Source organism: Penaeus vannamei, chromosome 30, assembly GCF_042767895.1.
Source record: "Penaeus vannamei isolate JL-2024 chromosome 30, ASM4276789v1, whole genome shotgun sequence".
Lineage (NCBI taxonomy): Eukaryota > Metazoa > Arthropoda > Malacostraca > Decapoda > Penaeidae > Penaeus > Penaeus vannamei.
The window spans coordinates 12,116,063-12,131,062 of NC_091578.1; the positions used below are offsets into that span (position 1 = coordinate 12,116,063).

At 37.0% G+C, this 15,000-nt stretch overlaps 1 protein-coding gene across 3 annotated transcripts in view; it reads right to left on the reverse strand.

Annotated features, from left to right (window-relative positions):
• The window catches only part of LOC113808561 (myb-like protein X), a 22,010-nt gene extending 10,333 nt beyond the window's left edge, over positions 1 to 11,677 (reverse strand). For 2 of the 3 annotated variants that reach the window (XM_027359990.2, XM_070143046.1), the window contains exons 1-3: positions 10,032 to 10,383; positions 2,171 to 2,289; positions 438 to 659 (exon numbers count right to left, since the gene is read on the reverse strand). In XM_027359990.2, the coding sequence (XP_027215791.2) occupies positions 438 to 659; positions 2,171 to 2,289; positions 10,032 to 10,101 (411 nt within the window). In that variant the 5' untranslated portion in view covers positions 10,102 to 10,383. Of the gene's footprint in view, positions 1 to 437; positions 660 to 2,170; positions 2,290 to 10,031; positions 10,384 to 11,538 lie in introns of those variants that run through there. The other variant, XM_070143047.1, reaches the window with a different exon arrangement.
• Positions 11,678 to 15,000: the final 3,323 nt, after the last annotated feature.

Here is a 15,000-nt window from a genome sequence, read left to right on the forward strand (position 1 = left end):
TGTCACAAAGTCAATACTAATTGACAGAATACTCATCACAATTTTACTTGACCTACAATGAAGGGCAAGTATATTGTATATATATGTATGTATATATGTGTATATATATATATATATTTCAAAGCTACTACTACATAATTATTTCTAATAAATCAAATTAAATCAAATAAAATCTTTAGAGTAACAAGGTAATGAAACTGATAGATTCTGAATAACATAAGATTTCATATTTCATTATAAATATTAACCACCCAAATACCTGCTTTACCTAAACTTATAAATAAAAATCATGCATAGGTGTAAGCAATTTTTCACGCAAAACAAGGCTTCCAATGATTCTAGCACTTCTATCAAGAGCAATAAACTTAGTCTTTATCATACATACAAGCGGCACCTAAAAAATAATAAAAAATTATCAAACATTTTTTTTTACTTACAACTCGTTTTTTCCCAGTGTCCTCCCTGGGTGAATCAATGTTGAGAGGGGAGTCATGTGAGGTGGAGGGCAGAGATGATAAAGGTTGCTGAGGTGTGAGTGGTGAAGCAGTATGTACAGCACTAGGGGAGGGTTGCTGCTCACTGCTGGATCCACCTGCTGTTTGGCCACACCGGGTACTAATCACATAGTTCACTTCACGACTGAAAAATTCTTCAACAATCTGTAAAAAAAGAGACAAATCTGTTCAAAAAGTCCAAATCACTGTTTTCGCTAAAAACAATGTTTAATATGGGAATATAACTATTTCTCCTTGATAACATTAATTAACTGGAATAAAGACCTATCATACTTTTTCATTTTCTCAAACACACATTTATATTTGCAGATTTACAAATTGGTCAAATAATGCAATGGCTGTGCAAGCTTATTATACTATAAAAGAAACTGTTACTTTAAATCTACTCAAGTTTCCTTTAACACTGCATCAAAATAAATAAATTCAAGATCCTTAAGCCACTAGCGACGGTCCATTTGAAAGTCGATAATCCCTGTTTCCGGGTGGTACCAAAATCTGTGCATGGGCCAGTCTGGGATTTTGCCTGTGCGCCACCCACCACAGGCAACAAATTCTGAGCATAAGCTCCAATCTGGCATCACAACGGTGGTACAGCCAGCTATATATTTTTTTCTGGGCAACTCACATGTGGGACACTCGGCACAAGTGGTTTAACCATCTACACATTCCCTAATGCAAAAACTAAGACTTTTGATAATAACTTTGATCTCTACATCATAACTAGGAACTACAAAATAAAATTCAACTCTTAATATTTCTTCTGAGGTTATATATGCTAATGGCAATGAGACTAGACATCAAAAAGGTTCTCTTGTACAGGTATAGACAAACTACTGCACTAAACTGAAACCAATGACATGCCATGATGAGGGTGGGCCTAAACTGCAAATAGCACCCTATGTGTCATGATAATGAGGCTACTTTTTGATCTGTGCACCTTATTACCACGAAAGTTCATGGTTCAAGTGGTGCTAATTCTCAAGTCACAGCCTTCCAAAGTTGGCTCAAACCTTCATTTTTCAATACTTTTATTGCAAGGTAATATTTGATTAGCTTGTCTAGAATCTGTGACAAATGGGAAAATTTAAAATCTTCTGCAAGCAATAGCCAGTGTGCTCTGATTATTAACCAGTTCCCATAGGCTTGCAAGGCAAGAAAAGATAAAACTACTTGCCACATACATGCCATGCCCATTGTATGTTTAGGATAATAATTGTTTTTCCATATAGATGGCTCCACAAGTACTAAGTCACTAATGAGCTTATTACGAGAACTACCTGTCTCACCTGTTCACACTTTTCCTTGACTTTCGATAATATTTTCTAGAATTTAATACTGCTGTTAGTAATGTCAATATCAATATAGTAATTACAATGTTTATAACAAAACTAACTGATATTGATAGCATTAGTAAAAAAAGCATTTTCCCGCTATTTCAAGGAAAGATGAGGTCACAAGTTCTACTAATTGACTCTTTTGTGGCTACGCACTGACAGAGCCATGTATGTATAGAAACATTTAACAAAACATTGCTAAAGTGAACACGACATATTCCTGTCGGTACTGAGTTAAAATAATATCATCCTAAAATAACAAAGTAACATACAAACATATAAAAAAGAAAAATTCAATTATAGAAAAAAAAATTTACATACCCCTCCAAGGTTGTGAATGTCAGCAGTAATTGTGCTTGTGCCTCTGTATCCCTTCACATCCAGGTAAAACTTCTTGTTCAGCAATGGTTTGTACGACAGTTTGCTACCTGATTTATCTCCTGAAAAAAGAGAGAATAAAGTGACAATTATTATATGAAATTTTAGACGATAATAAAAAAAAACCTTTCCTTTCTTCGATCCAGATGGCATGACCATCACGTGATGAAAAAAATTGGCTTGATGAGTGGGTGATGTGAACATACTGTCATGGAAAAATCTGGCTGTGGGCCGAGTGACAGAAGAGACTCGTCAAGAGTATACAAACCTCTTTTAGGTTTGATTAGACTCTTTTGGCGTTTAAAGAGAGGCCTTTACATTATTTCCATTATGTTTGTGAGTGCCAGCTCCAGGGAGGATGCCATTTACATATTCAGTATCCTATTTTGGTCATCATGTCCAATGGTGCACATTGTATTCTAAGAAAATTGAATATTATGAAAAAAATATAAAAACTGACACAAATGACAAAATGTTACATACTTTTACTTTTACTTGCACCAAGTTATTTACTTCCTAAAGGGATGATATAGAATTTGTACAAGTCTATTACCATCTGGATAAAGCAAATGAAATGACAAATGAGGATATTGGAAATTAGTAAAAAAGTTAACACTTATGCTCAAAAAGAGAAAATAATATTGCAAAGGGGAGGCACAGAGTCTTGTCACCACACGAAAGTTTGCATGCACACCGCCTACATACCGTGCACCTAGCACAACTAACACTCACGTAAGGCTAATGCCCATATTTTCGTCCATGAAAATTTCATTGCCATGAAGCAAGGATGTGGATGGGTTGGTAACCTATGGTTGCAATACCATCAAGGAGCAGTTTACATACAATACCAATTTGATGATTTTGGTCATCATCTGCCAAGCATCCTCATTTCCAGTGGCTTTATTTACAGAGTATGATCAAATATGAATTTTCAGCCAATTATAGGTGTATGTACCTGCATGAGGATATAAGGCACAAGTTTTCAGCAATTTCATAGAGTATTACACATACTGATGCCTGGGCTCAGGCAAAAATAACTTTTCGGTAACAAACTAACTTATCCTTCTTATATATTAAACCAAGCATGAATATATTCTAGAATGGCAGTAACCGTAGAATTCATAAAAAATAATCAACATTAAATGCACTAATCTTTCTTTCACTTCATATAAACTGACTACAAGTAATTTTACAAAAAAAATTCCAAGCCAAAAAGAAAATGTTAATCCACTAACGACGGGTGTCTCACATATGAGACACCCGAAAAAATTAACTTTGTCAGGCGTCCCGCCACTGTGATGCTGTATTGGGGCTCACGCTCCGCCGCAGCAGTGGGCGGGCACAGTTCAGGGCAGCCCCGCCTGCCAATTCTGTAGCCGCCCAGAATCTTTTATTTTCGGCTTCAAAATATACCACCATTAATGGGTTAACCCATTGGATCAAGGTGGCCTACACCTGGACCAGGTCCAGGCATTGGGTTTACTTGAGTGGTGATACTCATGTATGGATTCCTTGCCTCCTCTTTCCTGTGCTAGTAGCTCTTATTCTGCATACATATTTTTTGCTGTTTCTCCATTTTCCTTGGTCTATATTTGTCATTGTTATAGCTGAATCCAGATGGTTTTCTTTCAATAGACTCCATATTATCTCTCCAGGTAGTCTACAACTCTGCGCAATAATAACAACAATAGGAAAAAATGTGTTATTTGTTTTTTAGATGTTGTTTTATATATCTAATTTCCTGTAACACATATTGTGCCACTGGCCAAGGAAGGCAGGAATTGGTTTCAGAGCATGGAAACACTGTCCTCACTGGAGCTGGCACTCATCCAGGTGAGCCTCACAGATGGTACATTCTAGCCTCGTTTCCCAAAGGAAATAGTGCAATAGTTTCTTCGTAAAGGCTCATTATGTCTTATATCGTTCCAAGAACTTTATGCACTCACTGTCAACCATTTGCATCACCTATCACTTGGCGACAACATCTCATGATGACACATTCCTGTCACTCCAGCCCTCACTAAAAATTTTCCATGACCAGACATCCCCACCACTCAGATCCACTAGTTTAATATATGATATAAGGATAAGTTACACTATCTTCTTTTGGTCTTAAATGCAGATGCAAAACATTCTGATAAAATCAAAATAAATATCCTTGCCTATCACAACAGCATGATATAATTTTGGATAATATTCAGCTTGAGATATCCCAAAGTGGTGACAAATCTCAAACCTAGGCCTTGAAAAGATAAGAAAAGAAAAAGAAAAAGAAAATCTTAATATAACCTTACAAGTTCTTCAAAGTCAGCTACCATGTACCACAATATAACTGTAAACAACTAAAACCCCAGTCCACAGCATCCCTCCCAACTTTCAGTCTAGAAATGGAGGGTTGTCATTTCTTTCAGATGAGAGTTATCCATCTAAAAAACAACACAATACAATTCTTTTTATAGATCTGTTTACAAATGTGCTGGTGCAATTTTCAGAATTCAGACCTTTTAGCATTCATTCACGATCATGCTCAGATCCCCTTACCACAAAGTCTAAAGATATGCAGCTGTGATACACTTAGGTGCAAGAGCTATGAATCAGGGTTTGTCATTCTTTTACACAACTGCGCTTGAACCTGAAATCAGGTTGATCATCTTTTAAGTGAATTTTGCCAAGATATGCAAATGTTCTAAAGCATCTGGTGCCTATCAATTATACTGGAAATATTCAAAACAAAACTGTAAGTGATTCATGGTTTTCATTTTCTTTTTTGGTAATCTAAAAAGTAAACTGCAAAATTCACTACCAACACATTCACTGAATACTCATGGCAGGCAACTGCACTAGAAAGATGACTCAAACTATGCCATAAACATACAAACCAGACTGAACAACAACAACAACAACAAAAAACATACATAAATAAATATATAAATAAATATATAAATAGTAATGGTAAGTCTGAAAGCTCTGGTTCGGTTTGATTGTACTGTTTACTTAAGTAGGCCTACTAATGGAAATGTATAAATATAATTTTTTTTTTCTTTCTTAAAAACCTCTACTGCAAAACTTGTGTTCCTCTTATTAAGGATAGTATGATATTCAGCTATGGTATAAAGGCCAAGAAGAAGAAGAAGTAACAACTGGATGATCATGGTGAACCAAGCCCAAGATCTGGATGGCAAGTACCCAGTCGAGAGCAGTCAAGCCTGCTCTACATTATGTGCACTAAACAGCATTTTGTTTGTTTAGCTTAGGTCACTGACAATAGGCTCAAAGTCTCTTGTTAACCATATTAAGAAAAAATCATGAATGCTGCAGTCAGGAGGATAGAAAGCAGGGTAGGTATGTCTCCCCAGTTTCTACATTTCACTTGAGCATCCGACAAATGCAAAACTCGAAGTGCGGCTTGACATAGTGCAGGGATTTTCCTTCATTAACATGTCAATAACAAAATGATAATAACAATAACATAAATAATGTTAAAAGTATTTTTTTCCCTCAATAATACAGGAATTGGATAAACAGGTGAGATCAGGTAGGCCTTGGAAATAACTTTCTGATTACTTAGCACCTGTGATGCAAACCATGTTAAAAACAACACTAGTGAAGCAAAACAAAAAATTATATATATATATATATATATATATATATATATATATATATATATATATATATACTCACCCACAAACACACCCATATGCATATGTACACAAACACAAACACATGCACATACACCCACACCCACAAACACAAATTTTGTAAAACAAAATAAGTTGACACTTAACAAGTAACAACAAAGAGGGAACTACAACTCTCAGTCCAAACGGATGTCCGTTTTCTAACCTCTTTTTCTCTCTCACACTGTTCCTTTTCTCGTCTCTCTCCGCTATCACAATTCTTCACCCAGTGACCAAAATAAACCTTGATCACAAGATATCTAGCAATTATATGTTTGTATTTTTCAACACATATACCAAACCTAAAAAATATATAATAATAATAATAATAATATTAATAATAATAATAATAATATTGACAATAAGAATAACAACAATAATTTTCTTCATCAAATATAATAATTATGATATACATAAATAAAAAAAAATACAAAGAGAATTCATGTTTGTTTGTAAACATCACTTTCATATACTCATACAAGCACAAATCCAAAAAATGAAAGGGAACAGCCTTCACACTTTGTATCATTAGGTATAAAAAACAACCTGCACATAGGAAATGTAACCTCATTATCACTTATTAAAGTCTCAAAATTTAAGCCACTGAGTTCACACTTTGCCCTCCAGCAATGGCAAACAGACTCCCACCATGCAAGTTAGTTACAGACCTCCTTGACAGTTAACCACTTGCCACTGGATGGCATGTACATACATGCCATGGCAACTGTGGACAAATAAGCAAGTGGCATTCTATCAGAACCATTCCCACACCACTGGCTCATCAGACGGAGTTTATTTTCTCCAAAAGTAGTGGCAACATTTCTATGGTAAAACTTTTAAGCAATAGCATCTACAGCAATGGTAAGCCTTCAAAAATGTTATATTTCTAAAAACTTTTTAAAAATACAAGATTTTCAATGCCTATTGTTCCTCACAAACTACTGTACAGGCCGAGCACAAACAGCGGAAACTGTCAATGTGTGCCAAAATCCCCGCAATCATGTATACTTGCCATATTTCTTAACTGGTGTTATTGGGTTAATGGCAAAATAATGAACTAGTTCAAGCTCTATCTTACAAAATATATGTGCAGAGGGTTTTGCTGGCCTTTGCAAGAATGTGAAGTATACAGATCAGTACATTCATTCATGCAGTTTTATTTTTATGCATTACCCACACTATTACTAAGATTCTGTAATGTACAAATATGACTAATAATCAGAAGAGACTAATTACGACTTGGCCTACAGCGTTTACCAATAAACCCTTACTTTCTACCCCAGCCAGAATCAAAACAGAGCTTGACATATACAAGTGGGCATGCACATGTGTTTATGTATGTTCATAAGTAAAATTATAGATATATTATTGAAGTAAAAATTAATCTTGGCATATATATAAATGACACAATTTTACAGCAAAATTATGCGCCACATTCATTATCTAATTGAACAAACAATATACCAGAGATTCTTTAATGGTTAAATTTTAACTGAATTCAATTATTTACTATCTAAATTTCGTCTTTTCTTATATACATCTTCAATACCCATTTTGGATTACAAATCATAACATAACAAAACTTTGTTGGACCATCAATCCCATATCTTGCAATTTTTAATTAGAAAACTAATGTAACATTAACATTTCTGTTGGTAGCAACTCTGGCTATTTACATATTAAGAATCAGAAACTTCAATTCATATAGAACATATAAATATTTCCTATACATGTAAATACAAAACTTAATAAGGTTCCCATTTGTAAATACTCTTCTTGGTCAAGAATTTGAAAATGCCCACGAAATCAGATATGGTCTGGCCATACTTATGACCAAAAAATTATGCACAGCAGACTAAATAGTAGAAAAAACATTTATAATTACATAAAAACAAATATCTGTATATGCATATGTGTATATATATATATATATATATATATATATATATATATATATATATATATATATATATATATATATATAGTCATATTGCTACTATGGTTAACATCTACAAATTTTCCACTCAGCTATACACCAAATACCGCAGCAGCAGTATTTGATGCACAGGGTGGTAGCAGAATTGTAGGTGATGGTGAAGTTAACCTTAGTAATAATATGGTTTTATTTTTGGTGAAGTTTACCTTAGTAATAATATGGTTTTATTTTCAAACCATTAACCCTAAGCATAGTGGCTAGAATTTTCTGACCTAATTATAACACGACGGTTTAATCTTTCTGGCAGTTTTTGTGCTTTGTACAGTCGGCCCACTCGAGTTATTACATGTATACACACAATACATGATTAGGCTATTACGTCTACAGCTGTACCCGTCACTGAGTGGTTAACGATGAATAAGTGTTTCTCGTACTTCTGACTGACTGCACCAGCTAGTATATGGTTCAGTAAGATGCAGGGAAAACCCATTGCTATTGGGTCAACATCAATGTAAAAACATTTCAATTATCTGTTCTTTACTTTGCCTGTTAATATCAACATAAAAACATTCCAAATTTCTGTTATTTACTTGGCCTATCTTAATTGTCCCATAAATTTGGCATCATATCAATCCTCCACAATAAATATATACCCATAGGAGATAGAGGTTTCTCTGTTTTAGCCAAAGGATCAGAGCATACTCCTAACAGATCTCCACTACTGAGCTATATTTAACCCTTTGCATCCAAAGAAGTCTTATCTATATCACGGCAGCAAGTCAGTATGGTGAATGCTGGATTGAACATCAAAGGACCCCTACATTTAGCCCAAATACCAATTAGGAGACTTTGTTAGTCATGAGAGACATAAAGAACCTTTCTGAATATTTTTCCACCTTCACAATATCAGACCCCCAAATACCTTTTGAATTCACTGCATTTCCAAATATCCCTAAAATCTTAATTGTAGCTCTTCCATCACACATGGAATTGGACAGCACACAGACACTCGTCCCCCTAGGATCCTTTTTCTGAATACTAATCATTACTACTTTGTCTTTCAACTAACAATTGGGAAAAGGGGGGGGGACCAACAAAAAACTAATAATATAAACTACAGCTAATTTCATCCACATCTCATCAATGTCATGTGAATTTTCCTGGCAATCTACTTACTTATTTCTACATTATCAACTGAAATGTAACTGGGGATCAAATAAAGCATTCTGGCCGTAAGCATCTTTGCAATATACCTAATTAGTAAATTATTTTACCCTTATTATACAGTAAAAAGATGTTAACAAAATCAACATAATAAACCCAACACATTTATAACTTTATAGCAAACATGGGTAACTGAAACTTGGTCTTAGGCAAACTCTTGACAAAAAAACAAAACAAAAACTAACTAGGAGCACAAATGCTATATTTTGAAAACAAATCTTATTCTTATATTATATAAATTGTGCATTTTAAAAGTCTTAATATACAAGTTACCAAATAGTTTATTTTATTCCCTGGCCTTCAATATAGTGTTTACAAACAACTTCAACTGCAGATATTGCGCAAAGATAATTTACTCACTGCACTGTTGTTTTTTAAAGGTAAAATACTGGTTTGAACTTAAATATATTAATGAAAATGATTTAAATAAATTTGTTGTCTCATATAGTAGCATGACTAAAATAATGCGGACTGTTAGTGTTAGATGATGCCCCCATCTATAGGTCATAAGGTTAGATCTAATGTGGGTCATCATATGGACCTTGTCTTATGTTTTGAGGCAAGTCAAGCTTTTCAGACTATCCAACCAATTCTAAGAGGAAGATTTATGATCAGATTGAAGGTCCATATGGGGTCAGCCTACCCTAGGGTGGCATGAGGACCCCTGACCTAAGCTGTCACCTCTGGACCTTGGGCCATTTGGGTAGGCTGCCAGACCTATCTGCCACCCACGGCAGGTGGTTGCTGTCGACAAAAATCCTTATGAGAGTGAAGTGAGAGAAGGGCGAGCGTGAAGGGTGTATTGATCAGAGAGCGTGTGTGTGAGCGGCAGTGAGCCAGAGCGAGGCGGGTGTTGGCTGGGATGGCAAGCGTCCGCCGCTATCACTGCCGCCGCCCCAGCACCTCCTCCACGCTCCCTCTCTTTCTCTTCTCTCTCTCTAAATACTTAAATTCAATTGCAACCCACCTTTGCGATCGCCTTTGCATCCGCTTGTCACTCTGCCCTTTATCTGCCTCTTTTTAGAGGGAGAAACCATCGTCCGCAAACCAATGCAAGTTTGTGTTGCTTCACAACCATTGAACCAAGAGGGCCGCGCTAGTTAGGCTTATTGGTGGCCTTTGGGAAATTTAAGCGTTTCCAAGATTTCTTCCTCGTTTTCGTCGTTCATTATCGAACTATATCACACTCATGCACCATCTACGCACGTTCACAAGTCCACATAACATTTGTTAAACTAGAAATAGCATTAATCTGAGAGCAAACACTGCGCTTCCTCTACACCACTATTGGTCACAGCTACAAACATCATCACTGCCATCTGTTGGTAAACAGCCAAGGCTTCATTTGAAAGTTGGGCTGCTCAACTTACACGCTTAGTATGGTATTTCCTTCTAGGATCTAATTATTTAGTCCAAATCTATAGTAGCTTTAGGAAATTGGAACATATAAAAAATATAATTTACGTTCTCTTTGAAAAAATAAGGCGAATTCCGGGATTTCGTGACTAAAATTTTCGGATGGGTAGTCGAGCGCTGTGAGAGCGGGAGTTGAGAGTGGAAGACAGCGAGTGTGGGGCGAGCGCGGACCGAGTGCGGACGTTTGCACACGGTTTGCCCGGCCATTTTGTAGGAACTCTAACAACTGATGAATTTCACTTTTCTTTTTCTTTTATACGATTTTGGAAAAATGTCAACTCTACCTTACTTGAGCAACACTTTGAGACATAACTAGGTTTACTTTCTGCATACTATAGAACCAATTAATTAGAGAAACGCACTTGGATACTTTACTTGTATGTTAAATTTCTTTATATAACATTACTCTATATTAAATTCAAGCTTGTCCCTGTAGAACAAAGGCTAAGTTAAGGGTGCGACTGGCTTCCCAAGGTTCCAGAGTTTTGAAACAGGACACCCCGGCGGCGTTCTGGGGGTGGATGGGTTCACCACGCCTTTCTCTGGTTCGTCTCATGTCGCTAGTTCAAGAGCTTACACCAACGGCTTGCACCCACACCTCGTAACACTTGCTGTCGTTCCATCCTTTGACAACTATATCGCTCAGTAGGAGATCTTTGTACCCAATTCGAGGCACTGTAATGATGTTACTCCTGTAAAGTTAATTCAACGACATGCATCCTCAAGTAAATGCATTTTCCTTTAATGAGGACCTATTTTACCAGTCCGGATTTACTCCTTTGTGCGTGATGTTGCTATGCTCTTGACTAGGTATTCGAGTGACCCGAGGGTGCCGTGAACCATTCTTTCACAACTAAATATTAATTACCTTTAGACTTACTTAGAAAGATAAGGTGTTCATTTCAATTTAAAAAAAAGCTTCATAACAGCGTATTTAGTAAGTGTGTAACACCAGTTGTGGTGCAAATCCGAGAAAGTTGTTCTCAAAACGACGAAAATAGGAAAAAAGCGCGCGAAATGGCTTGGGCCGACAGCCCTTGTAGCGACTAGTGACTAACCTTCCCAGTAAAGTCCATCAATACTTTCTACACAGCACTAAATAAGATAATCATTATTGTTTTTTAACAAATAGAACACAGTCTGGTCGAATGAGCTCATCGTAGTAAGTGTTCAGTACTGGATCAAGACAATGAAAGTGCTGCTTTTTATCTCCTCAACCAAAAGCGATAATGAGAGAAAACTTATGAATACCTCTGTAAGAACGAAGAGTTCTGTAAACGCACGTAACATTAGGGAATAACATTCACCGTTCGGATATAAGGGAATTTATCAATGTCTTTCATAATACAAATGAATATATGTATATGTGGGTACTAAGACTACTAATGTATTATCATATAAGTTTTTTGCAAAATGCCCATCAATATAACAAGTCCTTTTTAAAGTGATTATATGATTTACCGGGGTGTGCGTGCAGTGTCAAAGACCCCGGTAGAGCCTCCTAATGTTAGATCTACAATACATTTTATTAATTGTCAATTCATTTCTTACATTCTGAGTATGAAATTCAACATTTTACAGTATCATATAACCCAACTGAACGACCCGTATTTCTATGGTGCTTGGTAGGAAATGTAGCAATGTTCTCTTGTTTACCGTGGGACCCCCAGCATACCACATTGTGAATAATCATAAAAAACACCTTTTATTAAAATCATTCACACATATTAATTATTCAGAATATGGTTACTAACCTTTAAATACAATAAATTGCAGAATTAGTATGTCAGGAGTATCGTAATCAGAAAAAAACAAATGAGATTCTCTATACCGGGGTTACTTACAGCGTTGGCCAAAGCGATGCCAATGTGTAGGAGGTTTGTGCCTAGATTCAACCATATTTGTTTCGTCACGAAACGATTTATAGTGGAGGCTGTTTGGTAATATCTAGTCTAGACATTTAAACCTTTTCCATGTTAATAAAAGGTCAATACATCTTTGCTGAAAAGCAAAACGAGAAGATGCCACTTGCTTTGCAAAGCACGCATTCGTCATCCAATATTCTTGGTGGTGATCCCGTTTCCTACAAAATGCAACCTGGTTATAAGGACATTTTAGTTATAGGCCCAGTGTACCGAAGCAACCAGAAGACAGCACAGACATACAGCAGAGAGTGAGTGTAGTTATGGTGGTGGCGCGGGCAGTAGAGACTGCGCTCACATGCAGCCTTTGTCCAGCACCACTGGTAAAGCGGCTGTACCCTCAGAGTCGCCAGGTGTTCGTCCCCCACCTACAACAGCCCATACGTACAGTAATAGAGGGTTACCATATTCCGCTGTTATGTATGAAAGAGTTACACCGCTGCTTATGCGCTTTCATTTGCTTGCTGAAACAAGGATATGTTCCGACGTCATTCATGCACCAACCCATACAGTGTACGGACACTATATCCTGCATACCTTTAAGTTGCAGGGTTCAGTTTATGGGCTACAGCATTTATCCTCGTTGTATCAGATAATTTCTTCAATAGACCCAGTTCTACAAAACAAAACGGAAATGGCTCTTAGCGGTTATGTAAACAGATGGATAATATTAAAAATGATGCAGCCATCACTGGTGGCGGCCAGGACCTAGGAGAGCAGTGGGGGTGGAAACCGCTCACTCCCATCTTACATAACAATTTATGCCGCAGTGAAGTTAGTTTCTCTTTTTAACACAGTCTCGCCAGGAGTTATTATTTACTTACAAAATATCATTCTATTAGCCAACCAAGAAAGCTATCTGCGTAGGAGTATAACAAGTTGGCCGCACTGATTTTACATTTCTGTGTAAACTGTGGTTTACGGCCTTAATACCCTGTGCTGCCCTACCACCCCCTCTCTACGAGCCGTGTGCGCACATACGCTACCCTATTTGTTTGTGCCCAGCGTTTCCACATGCCTACCAGATTCTACCCACGTTGCACAAGCCTTCTGTCCATGCATCTTTTAGATATTAGGAAATTATGATAATACGTAATAGAATGCTTTCTTTCCATTGCAGACTTGGCCTTCTCTTTAGCGGAAGTCGAACAAAGAGACGAAAAATCGGAGTCTGACGCTCTCAACATCCCCAGGTTCAAGTGACAAGTCAACCCTCTGCCGGATGTACAGGTCCTTCCCGCATCCGGGGGTTGAAGGGACGAGGTGTGGCAATGATACTCCAAGAAGTGACGTTGCGATGACGTTTAGCGACTTGCAACGTTGTACCTCAAAATTTCGCTCGAATTTCACGAAAGAAAAACAGCGGGTCTGGTTGTAGCCGGTGGGTTATCGCTCACTTTCTTATTGATTTTTATGCCGATGATATCGTTTGACAGTTCTTCCTTATCTGGTGTTGTTAGTCATAAATATCAAGCTTCAATTGTATACATGGAGAGGAAATTAAAGTAGTAAGTAGTGCTGTATATAGTCCCCCTCCGTATCACGTCCATGTTGTCTTTTTTGATTTTGTCAAACGGCTTAATATTTAGTTTTTTGTAAAGTACGAAGTTTATATTAAAACACCTTAAACGTATAAATAATTCTAAAGTAGAAAACGCGTACTCCTAACGGCAATATCGGAAAGCAGTAGTGCATCGGATTTTTAAAGCAGATGCTACACAGCCGAGCAACAGTTCAAATTCGACGCGAACTTGACGCGGGAAGTGTAGGTCAGTAGATCAATTTTGAGAGGCAGACCGGCAGAGCGCGGGAAAAGGCCTACCAACCTCACAAACGATGCGTGCGTTGGCCATCATTCGACGCTGGCAGATTCCGGCACGCGCTTCCGCATTTTACATCAGTAGTTCTCTTAACGTAGACAGTCTCCGGTGTAGGTAGAATCCTTCTGATGTCGGTGTATTTATTGCTTCTGGAAATGTTTTGGGAAAGCGGTTAAACATGTGTAATGACTCCGTCTTTTGAATATTAGTTCCAGTGATAATTTTATGTCATTGTCATGTTAGAACAGATAGCATATGATATACAATAACGATTGCAATTAATTTCTGTAAAAATAGGAAGTACTAAGAGCGGGGTAGGCCCTTCACAAACAAATATTTTTGTTTGTACATCGAGAATTTTGATTATGTTGGGATAAATCCTAGGCCCTTTTTCAAGAATTGCAAATAGGAATTTCATTATTCTGATCGCTAGTAAGTTAGAAATATTATTGTTTTTGTCGTTTCAGTTCAGTTCGGACCCAGAAATGTATCCAGTAAAATGATAGGTAGAGAGGCAACAAATTGTGTGGACCGGGTTGTCAACACTGGTGGCCATCACTAGTTTAAAAAAGAATTCAATTGCCATGATTTTGTTTTACTGTGGCTAGTAGAATAGATTTTGTAGTAAGCTGTATAATAGATTATTTCGAAAAGGTACGAGGAGGACAAGTAGTAGCACGATTAGCATCATCAGGTTCTGCTACGGATCGACCCACAGACCCCCCGAAATTATTGCAAGTAATACAGTATGTATTTAAGTTAATTTTGCATTTTTTGA